This window comes from Lepisma saccharinum, chromosome 2 (genome assembly GCF_977018435.1).
Source record: "Lepisma saccharinum chromosome 2, izLepSacc3.1, whole genome shotgun sequence".
Classification (NCBI taxonomy): domain Eukaryota; kingdom Metazoa; phylum Arthropoda; class Insecta; order Zygentoma; family Lepismatidae; genus Lepisma; species Lepisma saccharinum.
The window spans coordinates 37,906,455-37,931,847 of NC_139230.1; the positions used below are offsets into that span (position 1 = coordinate 37,906,455).

The window sequence follows — 25,393 nt, forward strand, 5'->3', positions numbered from 1 at the left end:
CCTTTTTTATACATACACCAGTTTTATTTTTTACAGGGACAGCCCAAGCATGCCTGCTAAAAATATCGATAACTGTGAGTATATATCTGTACCCTTTGTTGTGATTCCGCAAACTCTGCATGTCATTCAAGTCAGCCTGCCATTGGTCATCGATATTATGCACAAAATAAAATTTTCTCGGAAATCGACGCTTTACAGGTCTATGCAAAGTGTATGCAGTTTGCTTTGTCAACCAATGTTTGATTGTTGACAATGGTATGGATTTTTTTACAGCTTTCCATAGTGTTGAAGCTGTAGAATAGGATGCTGGATGAGATGGGTTGTACCAGATATTCTCTAATATTTTTACGCTCATGATTTGTATCTTGACCAAACTGGAACAGTACGTTTACGTTTGTGCCCTGGAAATGATGATACAAAAGAAATTGGTTCCTTTTCTTCTTCTTCTTCTTCTGTTAATTCTTGTGCCTCTTCTTGGTTAGCTCCGGACAGCGGAACATGGCGTCCGGGGTTGCCAAAAACAATCTGTTGAATAAACTCCTGTCTCCGGGGGTTTCCAATATATTCTTGAGGAATATTAGATAACGCCAGAGCTCTATTGAATAGTTGCCACCCAGCAGGATTGCTTGTTTTTCGTGGTCGAATTATATCCGATACTAGATCGACAATATTTGAGCCTTCAATTTTATTATTGTTAATAAAAACTGCCCCATATTTATCCCAATCAATATTACTATTATGTAAAAGACGTTCATACAACAGTTCGGCTTTTCTACGATACATGCTGGGTGTAGCAGCTAGAATTTCTTCTTTCATATCAGTCAACTTCTCAGTAGATTCTGTAATCGGTAGCGACACAGGTTCTCTTTGTTTTCGAGTAATAGACAGAAATTTTTGGAGCACAATACTGTAACGATTCCATTTTTCATCATCCGAAAGACCTTTGAGATTCAAAATTACTTGCATATCCTGATCCAATTGCGATAAGGATGTAGACGGTGCAGACATAACAGGATGTCTCATGTTATCCATAAATTCTTGAGGTATTATAACAATTTTTTTGGCATGCTCCATGTTCAGATTTTTTTTTCACTTAAATAAACTTGATAACACACCTCCTATTAAAGGGGCTAATAACGCAGGTAGAAATCCTCCGTGTTGCACTAGTATCTGTTTCTTCTGCTTTGTAGAGTGTCCTTTGGCAGAGAGATTACGTATCACCTTCTTGTACCGGCTCAATCTTGTTTTCTGAGGTGTTGAAAGAGGAACATTCCCTTTTAGAACATTGTAACAACACTCACAGATTGAATTAACTAAGGAAGAATCAGCAGCTTGTAATATCGCTGTGCGAAGAGCTGGTTTAGCATCCGACAAAACTTGGAGCACTTTAGCGTGTTTCACTCTTGGAGCCATGATGACAGAATAAACGACTAGTGATTATGCTTGCTTTTTTTGTAGGAATATATATATAATTGATATCATCGTCGGGAAATATCCGCGACCGAAAACGTACTTCTTCCGGAGTGTTCTGCTTCAGATCAAACAGCAAATATCCATGGGGTTCAGCGGTGGCATTGTAATATGCATCTTTTATAAAATTTGGATTCTCCGGGTATACTTGTCTAGATAAATAATTAATTTGGGCTCTGTCTCTTGGATTTTTGAAGCATACAATATAATGACTATTTAAAGATATATCCCTATTCCCTTTTCCCTGATGGAATAGATTTTGAGTGATAAAGAAAAGACTAATATCACGATGATGACACCCTTTTGTAAATAAATCTGTGACTCTTTGATCGCATTCCCTCATCTGATCATCGATAATAATAAGATGAGGTCCAGAATTTGGCACAAATTGGTCAATATTAGGCATTCCTTCCCGAAATTGTACAAAACCAGGGAAATCATTGTATGCAGATTGCCATTCCCCGTAGCACACCAAAATATTGTTGAATTTTACATTTACCATTTGGGGTAAACACTGGAGAAAATGCTTCACAAAATATGTCTTTCCACATCCTGATGGACCAGCCAATATTGCAGAAAACGGGTGTTTCCACAAGCACTCCATTTCTCAAACTGTGAAGAATGTTTTAAATTACATATAATATAAAAGTCGAATGTTATGAATATTTTTCTAGTTGTTAGCTTTTACTGATATGTTGTATCTTCAAATTACATATATATATATATTATATTGTATTGTATTTTATATATATATATATATACACTTCATCAATAAATAAATATGCGTGTGTGTCTGTGTATATATATATGTATATATATATATACACACACACACACAGATACAGACAATTTTCTTATAGTACAAAATTCATTTTACAACAGCACAACAAATGCCAGATAGCATTGTACGCATGCGCGTTTGTAAACCCCGCCTACATATTCCGAGCATCAGCGTTGTGTTAGATAGCTCTCCATTGTTTCAACAACGATAAACAGCTTGGTGGCCCAGATCAAATTGGTTCTGGAATCTACTGTGACGTGTACCGTCTACTTTGAAGTATAAGAAGGTGAGTTGCACAATATTACTATTTAGTGTCCAGCAATGCTGTCGACTTTAAATTTGCTTCACGGGTTAATATCAAATAGAGCCTTTGACAATCATCATGTTGGGGTTTTCGCAGCTAATGAATTACCTGTACATGTGGAACTACCAGCAGCGTTGATTGTAAATACAGACCCCAAAGATAGCCCCGGGAAGCACTGGGTAGCAATTTACATAGACAGTAACTCCCGGGGGGAATTTTTTGATAGTTACGGAAAACCTCCACATGTGCATAACCATTTGCGATTTTTGGAAAGTAACTCTAAATTCTATACGTACAACACTCATCAGATACAAAGTTACGGGTCTGTGTACTGTGGGCATTACTGTTTTCTGTATTTATTCCATAGAGCCTCTGGTAAACCCATGCATAAATTTCAAATTTTATTCCCAGTACCGATAAAAAACGACAATATTATAACAACTTATTTGCTGACTCGTAAATTAAATTTATAATACTCGGTACGTATACTAGAAAATATTGACAGTAAATACTGTTTGAAATTTTATACAAGTTACATATAGTCCTAATAGTATATTAATAATTTTGTAGCGTTACAGTTTACAACAGCTTACTTATAATATTTATCTTGTTTTGTGTCTTTACAGAACAATGACGCAATATCCAGAGATGGGATCTTTCAATGCTAGATTGTCCTCTTTCAGAAACTGGCAATCAAAAGAATTCCCGTTTGTAGAAGCTCTGTCCGAAGCAGGATTATTTTACATTCAAAAAGAGGATAAAACAGTATGCTTCAAATGTGGTGGAGGATTATACCGATGGAAATACAGAAACAATCCAATACTAGAACATCGTCGATATTTTCCATTTTGCCCCCTGTCTATAAACCTAATTTCAGATCGACAATGCGGTTGATGCTTTAATTAAATTAATTAATATTTGTTATCCAATATTTCCTCAATATGACGTTTATGATATTCTGCTGATTTTTCTCTCACCATTGATCTTTGTAACGCCCCGCCCCCTCCACCTTTTTTGTCCAGCACATGCTTGGTTTGCTACGCGCGCATGCGTCTCAAAAACACACCCACGCATTTCTTCAAATGTATATCTGCACGCTGCGACATGCAGTATCTCGCAGTTCTTAGTCATGGAATCCTCTATTTCGATGCCGCTGAAAAAAAGATTTCAACCGTACACTAATTTCAAGGGGGTTCTTCAGAAAGAGAGCGATCAGCATTTACCTGAAGAACAAAAACAAGTAACTAGTCTTATACGCCAGTCGATATTATTTGATCACGTCTACTATTTGAATGCTTCGAAAACAAAGGTTATCTCAATCGGACTTTCCTCTCATCTGGATTTCCAACCTGTGGTCAGGCTACACAGAAGCGGGGCGGCCGGTGTTGAACTACAGTTGCAGGAGTGGCACGCTCTTCAGGAATTGTTTCCAGTAATCGACAATTACATCGCTATTCCAGGTGAGCAGCCTCGTGTTTCCTACCCACTAAGTGAGCAACATGAATTGCTGATAACCACACTGTACAATCGTCGTCAGATCATTATAAGGAAAAAACCAGCTTACGGTTCCCTGGAGATAGTGTTCATCGCAGAAAGTTCGTGGCGGACCTTTATGAAGATATTTGTGTGCATCGAGCATGCGAAAGTTATGTGTGAAACAGTGTCGCCGTATCTGAAATCATATTTTGGAAACTGTGTGGAATCTTGCATTCTCGACCTTCGCGAACAATGTTTCGGTTGCACAGATATTTCCCCTGTCCATGCATGTAATAAGGAGAAGTTTGTGCTTTCCCATCTACATGGATGTACAAAACCTGAGCCTTTGTCTATACAAAACATCGACGGAAAAAGACTTTCCAAAGAAGTGTTTCTTTTTTGCGAGAACATGCTTGTGGAAAAAATAGTGAAACATTTTAATTCAGTGGTTGCAGCAGAAAATGGATATGATAGTGACACAATTCCTTATGTGGGTGAGTGAACAAACTTGAAGAATAAAAACTTGTTAAATAACATGCTGATAAACTGGTGACACAATATAAACATTTTACATATGTATGTGTGTGTGTGTGTGCGGCTCTTTTGAATTTTGTAAATATTGGTAATAAACAGGGATAAAATATATGTCTTGGCTTTTTTTTTCATTTATCACCCCTTTAAAAATCCTCATGGTTTATATTTTTACTGGTAACAATCGTTAATAACAACATTAATAATTAACTATATAATGAAAAAATGTGTATTGTGGACTTGTCGAAGATAAAGCATGAGAGCTTTTCTTCACACTGGTAAAAATCGGTGTTAATAACAACATTAATAATTAACTATATAATGACAAAGTGTGTATTGTGGACTTGTCGGAGATAAAGCATGAGAGCTTTTCTTCACACTGGTAAGAATCTGTGTTAATAACAACATTAATAATTAACTATACAATAAAAAAAAATTGTGTATTGTGGACTTGTCGGAGATAAAGCATGAGAGCTTTTCTGCACAGCGCTGGACACGCAAAGGCAAGTATCTTTATTTTCATTCTATTTCTAACAGTGATTCGCTATTTTTTCTTGTCACTATAAAAAAACTAATTCAATTTTTCTTTTATCACATCTGTCGCCATTTTGCTTGTTTTTGTTTAATTCCTCTTTATGCATTGAGGTTAATCGAAACATAACTTTAGACTTTTACATGGAATTGAAACATAGAATGTTGCCTCCTTTGATTGAATCGAACCTGTGACTCCTCTTTGATCACAAAACAATAGTGACGGCCATCTTGCTTATTTTACCTACTTTTTATGCATTTAAGATAATCGTTACTGGGGCCCCACACGGCAAAACAACAGATTCTAATTTATTCACACTTCTTTTTTTTTTATTTTAAAAACAACATCATTATCAGCCAATTTGACATTGTGAATCGAACCCGGGGACCTTTTCATTACAGCATAAACATCCTATTTCCAATTAGTTCATTTTCTCTTTGTGCACAAAAAGCTAATCGGAACTTTTAAACAAATACAATTGAATATCCAATTTTCACCAACATTGGGAATCGAACCCTCAACCACTTGGTTAAAACATCTCGCGGAATATAAAACACCCCCGCGCCGCCCCGCCCCGCGCCGCCGCCGCTAAACACAAAACGCGGCCGCCATTTTGATTTTATTGAAATACTATTTATGCACAGATGGACTAATAGGGAACCTATAATGGCGGGACAAAACAATTGGCCTCATTTAACTACCTAGAAAATCGAACCCGCGACCTCTTCATTACCAGGCGACAACAATAACCACTAACCCAAGGCCACCATATTGATTTTATTCAAACACTATTTATGCACAGATGGACTAATCGGGGACCTATAATGGCGGGACTAAACAATTGGCCTAATTTAACTACCTAGAGAATCGAACCCGCGACCTCTTCATTGCCAGGTGACAACATTAACCACTAACCCAACTCGATTTTCGAACTCAACCATTTTGTTGCCTTTATTTACACTCAGACTAATCGAGACCATTCAATATTGACATCGTCGCCTTGTAATCAAAGGGTCCCAGGTTCGATACTCGGTGGAGGCACATAGTGGTCCGAATCACCACTTTTCAACTGTAGGTCCAATCCTGATTAGTTTTACCGTGCATAAAACGGACTTAAAAAAACGAACTCAATCTATCAATCGATCAATATTGACTCTACCAGGAATCGAACCCTCGACGCCTCTTGTTTTACAGAGCAATAACCTTAGCCGCTAAGCTTTCGGGGGGGGGGGGGGTGGTACAGCACCTTCGGCGCCATCTTTAAATAATTTCTTCGTGTCTTTCCATCATACGCAATGGTTGCGTGCGCATTTCCTCCACGCACACACACACACAAACATATGCACGTGTTAGGTTAGCATACATCAAGAAACAACGTGACAAATCCATTGACCCCCTCCCCCCACCGCTTCCGATGTCTTCAACGTGATCAGACACGTTCTGCTGACTCAACAATAAAACCGCTCGTGGCCCGCTACGACCGGATGTAACATAACACCAGCCGCATCAAATTTTTGCTGACGCGTAGGAACGAAGTGCTGTCATTCTACTCTAACTAACTCTCTAGCCTTCTTAAACCCGAAGGTTCATGGCTGCAGCAACACAGGCCTTCCATCTGTCCCTATCCTGAGCAAGATCTATATACTCTTTTCCATCCCTACCGATTTCTTTTAGGTCCATCTCAACGTTGTCCCTCCATCTTCGTCTTGTCCTTCCTACAGGTCTCTTACCTCAGGTTTTCCAAGAATCCTGTAAACTCCTCTTTCCTCTCCCATTCGTGCCACGTGTCCTGCCCACCTAAGTCTTCTTGATTTAATTATTCTAATAATATCTGGACATTAATAGAAATTATGTAGTTCTAAATTATGTAACCTTCTCCACTCACCTGTCTCCTCAACCCTTTTAGGTCCAAATATTTTCCTAAGGATCTTATTTTCAAATACTCTCAATTTATGTTCTTCGTTCAATGTAAGGCACCAAGTTTCACACCCATATAATACGAGCACTACAGGCAAAATTACTGTTTTGTATATTTTAACTTTTAGTTTCTTAGATATTAAACGAGAAGACAAAAGTTTATGAATAGAAAAGTAGCATGCATTTCCTGAATTAAGCCTACTTTTTATTTCCTCTTTAATATAATTTTCACTTGTTAATATTACTCCTAAGTATTTGAACTTGGAAACTGGTTTAAATGAGTTGTATCAATAATTAGATTTTGATTATAACTAACACTGTATTTCGGCCTGTAAACATATATTTAGTTTTCTCTTTGCTAACTTCCAAACCTATCTCTTTACCAGTTTTGAAAAATATTTTAGCATTATTCTTAATTGTATTTATATGATCCCCTAATAAGTCTACATCATCTGCATATGCTAACAACTGAGTCACACCGTTTAATTTTAGTCCTTCGTTAGTTTCTTTTACCTTCCTAACAGCATATTCTAAGCCAAAATTAAAGAGCAATGGAGATAATGCATCTCCTTGTTTTAACCCATCATGAATTGTAAATTTGTCAGACACATTAATACCCACACGAATTTTACTTTCTGTTTCACTGGTGCATACTTTTATTATATTAACAAGCTTCTTAGGTATTCCAAACTCGACTAATATATTATATAATTTATCTCTTTTGACCGAATCATATGCTTATTTGAAATCAATGAATAGCTGAAGTACATTTTGATTATATTCCCAATTTTTTTCAAGTGTCTGTCTGATGTGAAAAAATTGATCTGTTACGTTTAAATCCACATTGATAATCACCTATAATTTCATTAGCATATGGGGTTAGTCTTGTTAAGAGAATGTTAGATAATATTTTATATGTTGTTGAGAGTAGAGAAATTCCACGGTAATTATTGCAGTTCATTTTATCACCTTTTTAAAACACAGGAACAATTATGGATTCTTTCCACTGTTGAGGGATTTCTTTCTTATTCCATATTAAACAAATTAATTTATGAATTTTACATATTAACGAATTTCCACCATATTTAATTAACTCAGCTGGTATTAAATCAATGCCAGGTGCTTTGTTATTCTTTAGCCTTTTAATAGCATCTTTAACTTCAGTCAAGTTAGGTTCTGCTGTGTGTACTTCATTTACTTCTGATTTATCTCCTACATGAACATTTAAAAGGTCATTAAAGTAGCTCTTCCATCTATTTAAAATATCACTTGGGGCAGCCAAAAAATCACCGTCTTTATCTTTTATCAAGTTTACTTTAGGTTGCCACCCCTTTCTAAATTCATTTACACCTTTATATAAATCTCTGATATTTTTGTTTTTGCTGATTGTTTCAATTTCGTTAATTTTGCTTTTCAAGTAATCTCTCTTTTTACTTCTAAACGTGCGGTTAACTTCTCGCTTTATTCTATTATAATTGCTTAGATTTGTATCATCAGAGTTAGTATTTAACCACCTAAGTCTAGCCTGATTTCTTATTTCTATTAGATTATGACATTCATTATCAAACCATGGCTTACTTTTTCTTGGTTTATGGTATCCTATACTTTCTTTAGCTGCTGATTCTATTGCATTACGCATGTGCTCCCAATTCTCATTTACGTCTGTTTCATTTATATTTTCATCATCATTTAAATCCTGCGAAACATCAAATCTATTTGACAATTTAAGGGTTAAGAAAATTAATTGCAAGATAATGAAAGATTTGCCATTTTCACTTATCCCATGACACTTTAAATTCCTTATTAGATTCGCCGTTTTCCAAAATGTTCAATTCCAGCTGACCACTCACATCATAGACAGGGGTAGCGCGCACTACCTCTAGGTTTATGGAGTTTGATTTATTGACTGAAGTAAAAATTTTGGGTGCACCTGCGCTTAGGGTATTTTCACAGGTCTCATTATACGGGGTCAAACTCCTTACTAACTAAAATCAACATATGTCTCCGAGGACTAAATTTCCTAACCAAGATTAAAACTTAGGTTCTAAAGGGACACTCAGCACGTTTAAGGACAACACACAGCCCTACTGACTGCAGGTCCAGACGCCAGAGCTTCGTTGGCCTGCAACATTGCAGTTACCGGGATGTATGTGGAAGTGAAGTTGACTCTAAGGTGCCTCCTGCGAAGGTGACCCCTTACGTCCCGGTATATAGTGTTCACCCTTACCTCGAGTATTACACGAACATCATTTCTTCTCAAGGGTAAGAAATTATCATAGTCTTCACTGCAGGTATCATGCAAAAACGTTGATATAATGAGGACCTCTGGCCATGATATAACGTGTTAATTACAGCGCTTGCTTCAGCATGAACGAAGTGGAAGGCTGCATTAAGCATGAAAGGTGAAAAGTCAATTTAAGCAGAGAAACGTTTAACGAACGGGAGGGACGGTGGGGGGAGGAGTATTCTTTCTGGTTGCAAGTTGAGGATCGCGTGAGCAAATGCACCTGACCTTGTTAGGTGAAAGGGCAACCAATGATAGCCAACCATCGCATGACGAAAAACACTTAAAGGGGCTGTAATAGTTCGACTCACTTCTAGGCTAGGGAACCAACTAAATTAAATATGAGGACGGTTCCGAAAATGATTGGAAAAGTCAGGAAATTGCTTCAGTTCTGTTGCAATCCTCAACAAAGGTTTGATCAAGTACGGTACAATTGGAAAGGACAAGATTTAAGTTGCATTACACCTCATGGAATTGTATAAATAAGTATAAATAATGAAATTACATGAAAGATTTCATTTTGATTTATATGGTTTATATTACTTTGCTATTCTGCCACTTTGAGCTAATCAATGATGATATGAGTGATGAGAATGAGTGACAATATGATGAAATTAATGAAGGGAAACTCACAAAGAACGCCCATGCTCAGGCTGGGATTCGAACCCGGGACCCTTGGTGTCGTAGCACGCTGTGCTAAGTACTCCGCCACGGAGATCGGTAAATTTAATAATACGTTATTTATATTAGCGTACAATATCCATTGTCTTGCACTTTTTACATTTATTTATGCGTTAGAGTAAGTTATAGAAAATCACTAGACAATGGATAATGTCCAAATAACATTGCATACAAACATTCAGACATGTATTATTCTTATTAATTAGAGGGATATATGGAGGAAAGTGGATGGGTAACTCATACTGTGTTGTGTGATTATTTTGTAAGACTAGACAATATCAGGCACGTATCTAAAACTATATTTTGGGAGGTGTCAGAACTAAATGTCTCACATCTAATAATAATATTAATGAAGTTTATAATTAAAGGCTTAATAGGATTAATATGAATATTAAGAATAATATTATTATTGGAACAGTTCAATTAATAATAAATATTATTGTTATTATTATTATTACAAGAACAGGTAAAAATATGATATAAGAATAGAGATATAACAGTATGTAATCATTATCTATGGTTATATCTAGTTAAGATCACTAATGTAAAATTAAAATGGATTGTTTATTGAATACCATCAAGGTTGTAAGGCCAAGCTGATCAAAAGTAATGTCCCTGATCATTATTTTTATGTGTATTGTTAGTAGTAGTGGTACGCATAGATTTTCACAGGCACTGCCAACGCAAAGCTGTGTAATCACATTTTAATCCTTACCTTCATGTAAGTTCTGCGGAAATAAATCACTGGAAATGTAAATTAATTTAGATAAGCATTGTTCTTTGAAAGGAGATACTTTGATGGAAAGTTGTTTCTGAGACAGGTTGAAAGTTTAACAGAATCTCTATCTGAGTGGAAATCAACATTTTGTGGCAACGTGCATGTTGCATTCAGTAGAAGTTCTCCGAGAGCCCACAGCGACACGTAACTCTGCACTTAGGCGACATCTGTTGATGATATTCATAACTCTCTGAAAGTATCAACATCACATTTCCGTGCCCGTGACTGTGGTCTGTGGCGGAGAAACCTCATGGGAGTAAATAAGAAACGCTAAAGTTGACGCATTTCAAATTACGTATAATTAGCTACTCCGTTATCAAAAGTGTTTGATTTTGTATACATATCCTTACAACACAAATATTAGGAACTGTCGTTGGCTATACGGAACAACTTAGAACTTAGGTGCGTGTTGTTTTGTGAATTACTTCGCAACTAGAACTTATTTAGAGGGGAAGGGGTCCAGGTTTGAGCTTGAGTTTTTAAGTTCACTTTATGGACAGACAGGCTGATCGGTATCCAAAGTTTACAGTGGGTTTGATTTTATACTTGTTATTTAGTGTCACATTTCTTTCACTTTTGGCTAATCGCGACGATGAAGATGAGTGATGATATGATGAAATCGATTAACGAACAAAGAACAACCATGCCCAGTCCGCGATTCGATCCCGGGACTGTTGGCATCGTCGCGTGCTGCGCTGACCACTCTACCATGGAGGTCGGCAGTTTAAAGTGTTCCAGCACTGTGTATCAAACCCAGGATTTGGGAAGAGACCAGGTGATTCAGATCACCCAGAAAGAGTAGACATGAACAAGAATTAAAAAAAGCGTCTTGTTTTTTCTTAATTAAATGAAAATAGATGTCTCAGTATTTAAATTAAATAAGAAAAATACTTGTATGCCGTTTAATGTATAATATAAAGTTTATTTATTTCCACCAAACCTACACGAAGATAATATTTGATTGGAATGGATTAGTATTCTATTGACAGTGAACAGAAATTAATGAATAAATATAATCAGAGATTTCAGTTTTCCTCGCTGAGAATAACATCCTTTCTCTTATATTATAAATCTTGCATTTTTTGTTTATTTTTACATCATTTTTCTTTGTGAAATAGCCTTAAAGTGCAATTTTTTGTGGTCTTACCTGCAAAGAAGTTAAATAATGAATGTATGCAATTATATCTGTATTTTAAGGTTTTTACTTTTTCATGTAATATTACTAGCAGTGGTAGGATTGATTGGTTGAGTTGTTGTTTTTAAGTCCACTTTATGCACAGTAAGGCTAGTCGGGACTGGACCTACAGTTTAAAGTGGGATCCGAACCTCTATGTACCTCCAGCGGGTATCGAACCCAGGACCCATTGATTACAAGACGATGACGCTACCACTGCGCCATCGGGGAGGCCTTAGTAGTGGTAGGAATAATGATAATAATATATTATATATGAACAATAATATAGCCATTACTATTATTCATGCAAATTATTATTAATACGAGATGAGACACTCAGTTAGCGTCCAAAATATACATATATCTAGATACGTCCCTACGTAGCATACCCGTAAGTTAAGTGAGAAATTTAGAATGAATTTCGTATTGTTTTTATTTTACGTTCCTTTTGTGCCACTTTTGGCTAATCGCGACGGTGAAAATAAGTGACGAGATGAACGTGACAAAGGGACATTTACGAAGAAAACCGATGCCCTGCCAATCAACACAAGCTTTCCATTGTGCATTGTACTATATCATGAAGGAAAATAGTGGGTGTGGAGGTAGGGACCCACGCGTGTTAACAATTAAGTGTTCCCACATATGAGCATTGAAAAAGGTAAAAAGTCTGATAAATATTATATTGGAAAAATTTTAAATCACTTTTCATAATAGCGGCCCCCGTGGCGGAGTGGTCAGCACATCGCGCTACGATGCCAGGGGTACAGGGTTCGAATCCTGGCCTGGGCATGGATGTTTGTGAGTGTCCATTCATCAATTTCATCATATCATCACTCATCTCCATCTTCGCAAATTAGTCAAAACTGGCACAAAAAGAGAAGTAAAATAAAGCAAATCAATCAATGAATCAATCAACTTTCCATAATAGAGGTATTTTAAAAATTCATATAGAATTTTAAAATCATTGTATGTACCCACTTATTTTTATGTACAGTCACCGGCAATAAAAGTGGGACACCTAGATCCTGAAGTACTAGCTCACCTGCATTGCGTTATGGGTATTGCCTAACTCTACGGCGGCGGAAGAACTTACCTTTGAAAATTTGCTATTAAAATTCACTCGTCGCCGTAAAGTTAGGCAAGACCCATAACACCTTGCAGGGAAACTTGTGCTTCAGGATCTAGGTTTCATTGCCGGTGACCGTACTTGTTAGTGGTGCATGACACTTGCTTGCTATTACTTGACATGTTGTACTCTTTACTAAGTAATATATGTGTTATATTACTCTCCTCCCATCTTGTGTTTTATGCGGAGGGAATTGGTTTGGTTTACTTTTTGTTATTTAGCGTCGCTTTTCTGCCACTTTAGGCTAATCGCGACGATGAGGATGAGTGATGATATGAAATTGATGACGGGACACTCACAAAGAACACCCATGCCCAAACCAGGATTCGAACCCGGGATCCCTGGCGTCGTAGCGCCTTGAGCCACGGAGATCGGTGAGGAGGGTGTTAGAAGCAGCGATCTGTAAAGGTCATTTCGAAATCCTGCTTGCAATATTGCCGTGTTCTCTACTTCCCAACGCCACGTTCACTTCGTGCCACTTACAGGGTAGAGGGGATTGGAGAACCAACACAGCGTTATTCCATCAGATTGGTCGATAAACGTAATCTTGTTTGAAGCATTTCACGTATTCGTGGAACTGCGTTCTGAGATATTCCGCAGCAAGTTCTGATTTCTTTTTCGGTAAACACTTCTGAATTATCTAATTTCTGGTAACACAAAGAAAAATCGATTCTATGCTTCAAACATTTTTCTCTAAAGGAAACTAAGTGGAATTCAATGTTGCTTCATAGTTCACAAATTCTAAGTTTAAAGAAAACAGTTATAGGTATATTAAACCTGTACGTTCCCGTGACTCCATTGTATTGAAATTGATAGATTAATTGTACGCATTAGATGACGCAAAAAAGAAGGGTTGGGTTTATTTGCGATCAGAGAAAATTTTCAAAGGGGCTTTAATTTAAAAAGTTTGTTTTAAAGTCATCCCCACCATACACACAGACACATACGTGTATGTATGTATATGTATGCATGTACACACACACACACACACACACACACATCCACACACACACACACACACACACACAAATATATACAGTATACATAAGTTGGAGATAGGGAACCGTAGGGTCGGAGGAGCGAGTTTCACCAGGTTTTGTGAAAACAATTTGCAGAGGTTCTAATCCAAAGCTAAAACAAATGTTTAATGAATTTAATTAATTGATTCATAAAACATCTGACTTTGATGTGTCTCACTTATATTTCGCCTCCTCCTTCCCGACAAGAGCAATATGTAGCGTATGCATTTTATGTTTTACCCTGTATGAGTGCTATCATTACCAAAGAAAAAAAATTATTCCCGCATTGTTCTCACATGTGCACATATTTAAACTATCGCGGATATTCATATCATTGATTGATTTGTTTTATTTTACTTCGCTTTTTGTGTCACTTTTGCTAATTTGCGAAGATGGGGATGAGATGATGAAATTGATGAATGGACACTCACAAATATCGATGCCCAGGCCAGGATTCGAACCCGGGACCCCTGGCATCGTGGCGCGATGTGCTAACCACTCCGCCACGAGGGCCGGCAATATTCAAATGATTTATGAGAATCTTTTGAAGTACACGTATATTCAGATCCTCGGTTTAGAGGTCAACACACACGACAACTTGAACTCGACTCAACACTAGTTTGAGTTTTAAGTCCACTTTATGCACAGATAAGCTATTCGAAATTGGACTTGCAGTTTAAAGTGATACACAAACCACTGTGCCTTCATTGGGTGTCTAACCCTGGACCCCTTGATTACAAGGCAGCGATGTTACCACTACGCCATCCGAGAGCACCTCGACTCAACATGAGAAAATCAGAATTCGATATTTATCGTCATTGATTAACAACCATAAAATCGATAAATTTTATATTCTCATGTCGTTTCTCTCTGTTCTATATTTTCCACATGTACAGTAGGCGTCAAAACAAGTGGTTAAGGAAAATAACAAAAGATCATCGTATGAAGAACAGGTATCAAACAAATTACTGCTAAGATAATTCAGTATGACACCTTTATACCCAAGGAGTTAAACGTCCTGTTAATTATTCTTATGCAAGGTAGTTAACTACGTAACATGATAATTATTATTTTACTTCGCTTTTCTGCCACTTTTGGCTAATCGCAAAGATGAGAATCAGTGATGATTAGGTGAAATTGATGAAGGAATACTCACAAAGAGCACCAATTCCCAGACCGGGACTCGAACCCAGGTACTTCAGTGGCGAGATCGAAATACGACCACTTAAAGCTCTCTTAAAGCCTTACATTTTAGTGTTAAGACGGATATGATCAAATTCAGACAACCCTTTGATTAAGGCAAATGCAATTAATTCTAAAGTACATCGAGATTCGCCTCTGATAGAATTATGTACTAAACATAGTGAAATGGGGATTTAGACTTTGCTATGCCATTTAATCAGTTTATGTCTTCAGTATCGTATAAAGGATACTGGAATAAATTTGTGTGTGTGTGTGTGTGTGTGTGTGTGTGTGTGTGTGTGTGTGTGTGTATGTGTGTTTCTGCTTATATTTTATTGTATTTTTGTAATTGATACGTATTTCTATTATTATATGTAAGCCTATGGTAATTGTAACAGTAGCTCTACTATAGATGATAAATAAATAAATTGTGTTATCCTTCTTTGCTCCATAGGAGTGTAAATCCTTAAATGATGAGTGATCCTCTATACTCTCAGTTTAATTTGGTTTTCTCTCCATAAGAATTAATTTTATTTATTATTAACTTGTATTAGTTTCTACACCGACTGTACCAGCTACAAACCTACGGATGGACTGGGCAAAAAACGCAATCTCTAAGTTTCGTTATTAATATCGAAATAATTCGTACGTCCACGCAAGCAAGACACCACGCAATGTCCTCGGAGACCGCCTTGGGTTGACACTCGATAAAAACTCATTTGCTACCCTGTGCAACCTTCCAGCGGAACTCGTTCACCGGGCTCGAAGGAAGGGATGGGCCTGAAGCCAAAGAGAGAAGCAAAAAGGCTTCTGCGTCCTGATGAAGCGCGAGGAAATCGAATATCTTATCTTCCTCTTCCCGGATGTCAAAGTGAATGGAGATTTGTCTTGTAGCCCATTGCCCAAGGATCGCGTGTGCCTTCTTTCACACACCAACCGAAGGGGCAGAAACTTCTTCTTATCCTCATCATGGCAGAGTTGTGTGAGCCTTGGCGACTCGCGAAAGTCGTAAAGATATGCGCCACTACAGTCTCTAGGTTCAATTTACTTATGGGCTTTCCTAAAACGAATCCAGCTGTTCCAGAGGCAACAAACAAACTTTCTCCGGGTCTGCTAAAGCCCGGAGGGTGGAGCTGTGGGATCTTTTTCGGGTTTCTACTTGCTTGATAGAGTGAGTCGGATCTTGGCCAACTATAGACCATAAGGTGCAGGGCAGGATTTGTGCTTTTATCAAAGGGTTAGTGGGTTTACTAACATGTTTGCCGATAGCTCCACCAGAGAAATAGGTTTCCAATAATTTTAACCTTGCATGCAGTATATTTTCTTTGCCTGCGTACCAAGTATGCTTATAATTGAACTTTAGTTGCATAAAATCTAATTTTGATATTAAATGGGACATAAATCAGTATTATTGTGAGCAGTGATGTAGTTCCAAAAATTTCACAGGGTATACGATAAGTTTCGTGAAACTTTATGAAGGGACCATATTTATATTAATTTTGGATTATGTGTCCATCAAATATGTGACTGAAATCAATTAACTTCTAGAAAACATGTCATTGATGGTAGAATAGTGATGATGATGATATCCATAATAGGTATAAATGAGGTTTAGCGATTGTATTCTTAAAATGAAAAAATAATTGAAACAAGTAGGCATATTTTAATGATTGCATTTAAACATAACGCTACACTATCGGAAGTAGAGGGTATGCATATTGAAGCAGAAGGTATTCGCTATTGAGTAAGGTTAACCAGAGGGTAAACGGCGTATACCACCGTATACCCTCAACTACAACCCTGGTTCTAAGTGAAATTCTAAAAACAAACTACAAGAAAACTATATACATTAGTTGAATAGACGAGATGGATGAGACTGTTCGTGCAGGTTTGATGGTTTGCCAGTTGATTTATCAAGGCATAGCCCGTTACGATCGTACCGGGCTATGGTCAAAGGCACTGTTGTGCTTAAACTTGATCCATTCTGTTGTAAATTTTTCTGCATCCACACAATGCACTGAACCCGCGTTCACGTCCAGCTGTAAGTACTGGTACAATTTTGATTTAATTCATAAGTTCTTTGAGCGATTTGGGAATGTGTTTTGAATTTACTTTGTATGTAGATGCGAATGTCTTTTAACTAGTAACACATGGGTGGTTTTGGCTACATTAAAGTTCGCCTTATCACATAAACGACGGATTAACATGTCGCCATAAAACACACGTTCACACTCATCTGGATTTAATACGGGTACGTCCGAAAAGAAACCCAAGTCTTCAAAGCGGCTATTCATATTGCCAGCCAAAGATTGAAAAAATCTTTCGAACGTATGGTTTCCCTCTAAATCCTCAACTACCATCTTCACATGTTGAATCAATCGTTTTCCTTGTTTCAAAAGTTTTTGAATAAAAAAGAATTTAAGTTTTGCCATTTTCAATACTTCTAGAACTTACTAGCCGACCCCGTGGCGGAGTGGTTAACACATCGCGCTACGACGTCAGGGGTCCTGGGTTCGAATCATGGCCTGGGCATGGACGTTTGTGTGTGTGTGTCCGTCCATTCATCAATTTCATCATATCATCAATCATCCCCATCTTCGCAAATTAGCCAAAAGTGGCACAAGAAGCGAAGTAAAATCAATAAATAGAAACTACTAAAGTACAGTTAATTCCATAATAAATTACTACTTTGCCAAAAGGAACCATGACGACTGAGAGTTATTTTTTATTTATGTTTAAGACACACCAAAACACTATTGTTCTCAAGAGACGATCGAACAACATTAAAGGACGAAGCGACCTAGTATATACACAAAACACAGCCCAGTTTTAGTATTCGATGAAAAAGTTCAGTCTCTGATTTTTGGAGTTTGGAGAAAATATGGGACACATTCGCCGTAGATGAATGAACTGAACTGGAACTCTACAAGTATGATGTATATAATAATATATAGTTTACATATCCAGAGCATGGGAAATAATTAATCTTGGTTGGGATGTGTCATTCCAGAGGGTGGGATAGTTAAAGACAGAGGAAGGTTCCTCCAATCCCCTTCAAATCACGCCGTGATAAAATGTAATTTGCTTTTCTTCCCTCCAAAACTACCGAGGTAATCTTATCTTATTTGGGCTTAGCATATTTGAAATTCCATCTGTACAAACATGGGAAATGTTTATTGGTTTTGGCAAACTAGAGCATGGATTCAGGAATGCCATTCTTTATGATTTTTTGGCTCTTAATAAAGTAAGAGTTACTCGTGGGATGAAAAAGTGGTAGTACTTTGGAGAGTACCTGGTTTCTTCATTCGACTATATGTTTCAATCACTAAGTTTTAAAATAGCATAACGTCGCAAACAGACAAATTATTTTGGTGTAAGATCCCGGGTTCAATACCCGATGGAGGCACACAGTGGTTCGGATCCCACTTTAAACTATACGTCCAGTCCCGATTAGCCTTACTGTGCATATAGTGGACTTAAAACACCAACTCACTATTTTGGTGTAAGAAGATGACATCTTCAGAGCAATACAAACGTTGTAAAATAATAATGGTAATAAATATCTTAGGGAGAATTCACACCGAAGAGACACGCGACACGAGAGTTTCACACCGAAGAAACAAGATGCACGCGACACGCGGCAAGCGACACTGGTTTGCTCAGTTTGCATGATGGTACCGATATAATTTCAATAATCAGTTTATTAGTCACCCGTAAAGAAACGCAACAAGAGACATTGTTACATGTAAATTGAGTTGTAACTGTGCAAGTTATTGAAACTTGAGAGAGGCTGTTGTGCATGAGAAAACTGAGAAATAATATGCACTGACCTCAAACTGTATACACTAGACTTTTCAGCCTGAATAAAGCGAATACGTAAACACAACACTAGAGAAATGGTTCCCAACCTTCGTGAAACCATGTCCCGGTATTTTTTTTAAGTCAATGCCCTTAGCCCAAGAATTTTCCTCGTAAATCTTTACAGTATTTAAGATTTTATGCATGAATTAGCATGTACAGTAGAGCGTCGATTATCCGAACGTCGGTCAACCGAACGACCGCTTAACCGAACTGTGTACTCGCTCGCACCTGTTACTTGGTTTGGTTTGAGTTGCTGTTTTAAGTCCACTTTGTGCACAGTAAGGCTAATCGGGACTGGACCTACAGTTTAAAGTGGGATCCGAACCACTTGTACCTCCACCGGGTATCGAACCCGGGACCCCTTGATTACAAGGCAATGACGCTACCACTGCGCCATGGGGGAGGCCGCACCTGTTACTCTCCCACCCTACCGTCCATCATCCATGCGTATGTAATATGTACATATTTTTGTTTAATAAACTGTACCACATACTATATATTCCTACTAAAGTTGCCTTTGTACGTTACTTTGTAATACTTAAAGAGATGCCTGTTTTTATGAATAAATTTACTGTACAGTACTTCTTTTTGGCAAATAAACATGTACAGTTCGATTATCCGAACAAACCAGTTTTCCGAACACCCATGTCCCCCAATTACTTCGGATAATCGACGCTCTAATGTACCTATGAAATTAAATATTGATAAATAAATTCTAGCATAATCATAAAGTGTAATAATAGTTTGATTATGTGTGTAGGATTGTTGACAAATATAAAAATATGGAAGACAAAGTGGTAACGTCGTCTCCTTGTAATTAAGTGATCCAGGGTTCGATAACCGGTGGAGACACCGGGCAGATCCAGTTCTGATTAGTCTATTTGTGCATAAAATTCGCTGCTCAGTATAGTTGATACGAGAGCACGGTATCGGGTCGAGGCCCGGCGGTTGAGAAACAATGCACTAGAGTACTTTACCATGTTGACTAATATATTTTGGACTAAAGTGCCTCCATATGCTGGCTTTTTCAAATAAAAGCAGTCAGGCTGATGGCTGACATGGCCATCATGGTTTTAATATAGCAATATCCATTCCTTACTTATGTGCATTTCATTCGTTGACACCAGTCTATTCGTATTGCTTTTACTAACTTCAGTGAAATCGCTGCTATACTCTGTCCCAGATATCTCTGGAGCAATGCAGCGAATAGCGGCAGAGAAGGAGGGGAAATCGAGTGGGCAGAGTGAAGCAATACACGCTGCTCGAAGGCTGGTAACTGCAGTCCCTCCCCCCCTTCACGCAATACCGTTCCCTGTCGTGTGTTCATTGGTGGAGCTGTTTCGCGTCACTACTTGCGCAGAGACTTGTTTTCATTCGCTTGCTCCAGAGATAGCCGGGACAGGATATAGAATGTGTTCTAATTCTTGATTTTTCTTTATTGTCCACGACAATTGAACAGAAAAATAAAAAGAACAGAAAAATATTGGATGTAAAAATGCATGCGAAAAGGAAAGAGGAATACCACGAGGGATTTCATTCAGAATTGGGAGAAGGACCTGAAAAATATGAGAATCGGAAAATGGTGGGACTGCAGGAGACAGAGAGATCTGAAGGGAAATTGTGAGAGAAGATAGCAATTCCCATCCAACTCTGTAGTTTCAGAAATCAACTCACATAGCGCACATACATCGTGTTGTGTTCAATATCCGATGGGTTCTCCGAGGGTTATTCTGGATTCTTATTTCACTTTAATTTACTCTTGCTCTCTCTATTTGTAAAACATCAAACATCTCGGGTAATTTGAAACATGGAAACCAAACTACTACTAGAATGCATCTGAAGCAAGCAAGCATTGTACGTCTCACAAAATTTCTGTACTTGCTACCCATTTCCATAGATGTCGATTGCCATCTATCCCGAAGACTCACTTGAAATGGCACTTCAAAGAAACAAGCAAATAAATAAGATTTTCACTACAAACTTACTTTCCATATATTGTCCAATAGTTTGTCAGAAATAGCTTCGCAACCCTTGAAGAGTACGTTTTTCATTTTAGGGCTGAAGAGGAGAAGCTGTCGTAGTATGTTCGGACCCATCTCGGTTGCCGGGTCTGCCCATATCTCCAGAGCTTCTAATTGGTTGAACAACTCCGAAGATATCTGGCTTATTGGTTCATAATGCGCTATGCTGGAAAGTGCTAAGTTAATAATTCGAGGACATGCTTTGCCAATTGCTGAAAATAAATATATATATATATATAATTAATTAAACTATCAAAAATTGTAAACTAAAATACATCTCAGAAATATACATCCTATACTCTTATAATTCAGACACTCCGAACATTTTGCACAGAAACGTAGGTAGTACAGGTTAACGGGATGGTCGCCCCAGGCGGCGAGGCACAGAGGGCAGCGAACAAGCAAAAAGATCAAATATTGTATGAGAGTAAATGATTGGCCTTCTATTAAATTAATATTATTTACAGTTTGCAAAGAAATAGATCTAAAATGTTCTTGCTCGCTTCGCTCGCGTGTAGTCTCTTATCTCTAATTTGTACTTCTTGCTTGAAAACAGATATTGAGTGCAATTTGTTCATGATGGTGATTTAAGTCGTCAAAATGACTACGCCTTAGCTTTATTGTTCCTGATTTTGCACGTTAGCTCTCTAGGGTTAAAAATTTTAAAAGAGCAAACATCGGGAAATACATGGGTTTTGATGAAGTAATTATTGCACCGCAGACGTATAAAGGTTATCAGTGATCGACAATATAAATTACAAAATAATACTTGATCGTTGTGTTCTATTGTAGATATTTAAAACAGATGTGTCTCATTTTAACAATGTTGTTTTATCAGAAATCCTATTGTGTTAACCATTCTCTGTATGGTGTAGTAACTACAAAATGTACTGCATGGTAACGCATTATAATTTTTTTCAGATAAATAAATAATGTACATGACATTTATGCCAAACAAGGGGAAGGGACGCCAAATTCGGTACAAGAGGGGGGGGGGGGAGATCCATCTTTCTGCTTCACTAATGGTGTTCCAAAACTATCTGAAAACTAACTAAGCCACAGAAATTTTCCCATTGGATTGGGGTGAAGGCAAGGTTTGGTCCCAAAGTACAATATATTGTATACCGCGTGAATTTTTATTTACGTGTCATGAGCAGAAGTGTACCCAAAGCCGAACCTGGAGCCTATTATACCTAGTAAATGTTGGTAAAATTTTCAAGCACAAATTAATTTCCCCCTCCCTACATACGGTAAAGGTGTATTCCAAGCCCTAAAAACCAAGATAATAGCAGTGATGGAATTCCATGTGGTGATCTGAATTTTTTTCGAAAATTCTGCTTTTGGAGCTTAGGAGATGCAGGCAGAATTGTGAACATGGTAGGACTAAAATTTGTGTTTGCAGTTTTTCTTACTTCACGTGGCTTTTCTGCAACATTTGGCTAATCACGACGACGAGGATGAACTACGATTAGGAATTCATGAAACAACTCTCGCCAAGAGATAGGCTTTGAACATGCCCATGGCCAGACGGGGACTCGAACTCGGAATCTTTGGTGATTATATTGTGAATCGCCTACTCAAGCACACAACCAACTATGATGCTATGTAGGACTAATAGAAAGTTACACATTATGTTGATGCTGATAATAAAAAGCTTTTCAGTAAATAATAATTTTTACAACAATGTACAAGTTGAATGACATATTGGATTGTGCTGCTCTTGGATTACAATGTAACTTAAATTATATTTTAAATGGTATGTATTTATTTAATTGTCAATCTTTTGGAACTTTTCAGTCGTACGAGTTTTACTTAAAATGCTAAACACTTACTTTACTAAATCGATAAAAATTACAACAATAATAATAAATAACAATAACAATGGCTGCTTAATGGTTCATATTTTCAATACATTACACCACAAAGAAGAAGAATATTAAAATCTTACTCAAGAAGGCAGAAAGGGCATATAATTTAAAATGTAATTCAAATTAAGCATTAATAGGATAAACATTACTTTATATATTCACAATTTTCGCTAAGAATTATTCATAAATTGCATCGACCTGATTATAATGTAAACTGGGTGTAGTTTATTTACCTGTGAGATCTATAGCAGTAAATTTGGCGAGTATGAGGTTATTTAGTCGAGATCCAGATGTGATGAGAAGAGGAAGAACACCATCATGAAAATCTAAAGTGAGTCCATCACTGTTGGTAATTGACAATGAAGTGAGATGTTCAAGTACCATGTACTTATAAAGTACTTCACTGGAAATCCATGCGTTAGCTATCACAATAGATCTAGCCTCGGGACACAACCTGAGAGCAGTGTCTATGTCTTCAGGTTCAATCCTGTCCACAGACGATATGAGAGTGCACAGATGCAGAAAATCAGGAGGATTTATGCACAGATCGGCCCCAACTTTGATTCCAGCTTCGCACAGAAGACGCATCTCGAGCCCTTTGTTCCAGTTCTCGATATAAGAAAACGCCTACGATTAAATAAAAGTAAAATTATTAGGTTATGCCAGAATATCATCACAATATATTGTGTCATTCCATGTTAAAAATAAGCTCTTTCTTCGGAAGATGTGATTACCTACTAATGAAAACTTGCTTCTTAAGTGTCAAAGGGTTATCCCATGTCAAGTCACGGATCATCTGCTACAACCCCATCTATTTTGACTAAATTTGCATAATTTATGCACCAACCTCATTTCTTTTCCTGTTTAACTCTAGCGGTGATTGTAATAACACCTGCAAATGTTTACCTTATCTTACTTGGAAAAGATCAGTCTGCAACACCGAATAAGGAAATTCATTATCAAATTTTACAAAGATTTCCCCAACTTTGACAACCCCAGAGGCCGGCAGCGTGTTTCACATGTGCACATTGAAATAGAGATTGGGAGGAAGGGGCGTGGTCTGTGCATGAAGGCTCCCTATTGGCTAGCAGACTGCTTCAATGAGAATCTATTATAGGATAGGAAACTGACATATTTCTCATTGACTTGGGCGAACACTTTTTGTAAACCACAGACTTCTATACCCCAGCACAAGCAGAACCATCTGGTCGGGGAATACAACGCACTCGTATAGTAATCAATACTCGGATAGCGAATAGATTTTCTTATTGGAAATAACAAAGGAAATAATTTTTAGAATGTTGCGTTTGATGAAAATTCTTATACAATTACTATACAATTACAATCGTCAGATGCAAGCAAGAAACATTTTGAATTCTTACTTTAAAAATCTGTCAAACCCTTGAGTAGTGCCAAAACCTTAATTTTGACTGTGTAAGCGCGCGCCTATTTGTTTTAAAATGAGTTGTTACAAATATAACAACACAAAATGGAAAGAAAGGAGTTTTAAAAAAGAAGAGTAGATGGCAGCACAAGATGAAAGAATGTAAATAAATCGTTAGAGGATAAGTATCGATTTAATGAAAGTGAAGCTATAACAGAAACATGTAGAAAAGATTAAAGCAATGTATTAAAAGTAGATAATTGATGGGAAAGGAAAATATAAGTGGTTTTCATCTTTCAACAAGTTCAAGCCTATAGTCAAATTGTAAGGCACGCTGTAGAAGTACTCAACAAAGTAAAAGATATAGACTCAGTCAACCAGAAACTTCTCTATTACAATCCACGACCTCCAATCTCTATTTCAATGTGCACATGTGAAATACGCAGCCTGGCACTCTGCTACCACAGACAGTATAACTACAGATAAAGATATATATCTTTATCTGTGGTATAACGCTAGTTCAACTGCGTATTCTAACTCAAAGAGAAATAATAATATAAGAACTTTAAATATAAGTAGAATTCTGTTCGAAACACGAGTGAGCATTTTCCTTGTTTGTATACCTTACTACTACACACCCATTTTGCTCAGCGTTTATAAAATGCAACACGTAGAAACCATACTTTCTGAACTCTGCAGATCTATTTGTTTAAGTATTATATTAAAGTGGAGCCATGAAACGACAAAATGAGCAAATATTTGTATATATTGAATTCCATCAATATTGGACCATTAGTGTGTTTGTGTGTGCATGTGTTTGTCCACACATCTCACAATTTTGTGTGTACTTGTCATAGCTGAATGCACTGTTAGCAAGCAAATTAACTTTGATGTGTATGTATGCATGTGCCCATAATATATATAATGGTGGACACGAGATAGCAGAGAACTATTCGGAACATGAAATAGCTTTTCACAAGTAAATTTGCTGTCTGCGTGCTTTA

The 25,393-nt window shown here is 37.3% G+C and overlaps 1 protein-coding gene across 2 annotated transcripts in view; it reads right to left on the bottom strand.

Moving 5' to 3' along the window:
* The window catches only part of LOC145984405 (uncharacterized), a 137,239-nt gene that overhangs the window by 25,632 nt on the left and 86,214 nt on the right, over window positions 1–25,393 (bottom strand). For both annotated transcript variants that reach the window (XM_083118068.1, XM_083118067.1), the window contains exons 5-6: window positions 23,239–23,632; window positions 21,102–21,349 (exon numbers count right to left, since the gene is read on the bottom strand). In XM_083118068.1, coding sequence (XP_082974194.1) covers window positions 21,102–21,349; window positions 23,239–23,632 — 642 coding nt within the window. The remainder of the gene's footprint in view (window positions 1–21,101; window positions 21,350–23,238; window positions 23,633–25,393) is intronic.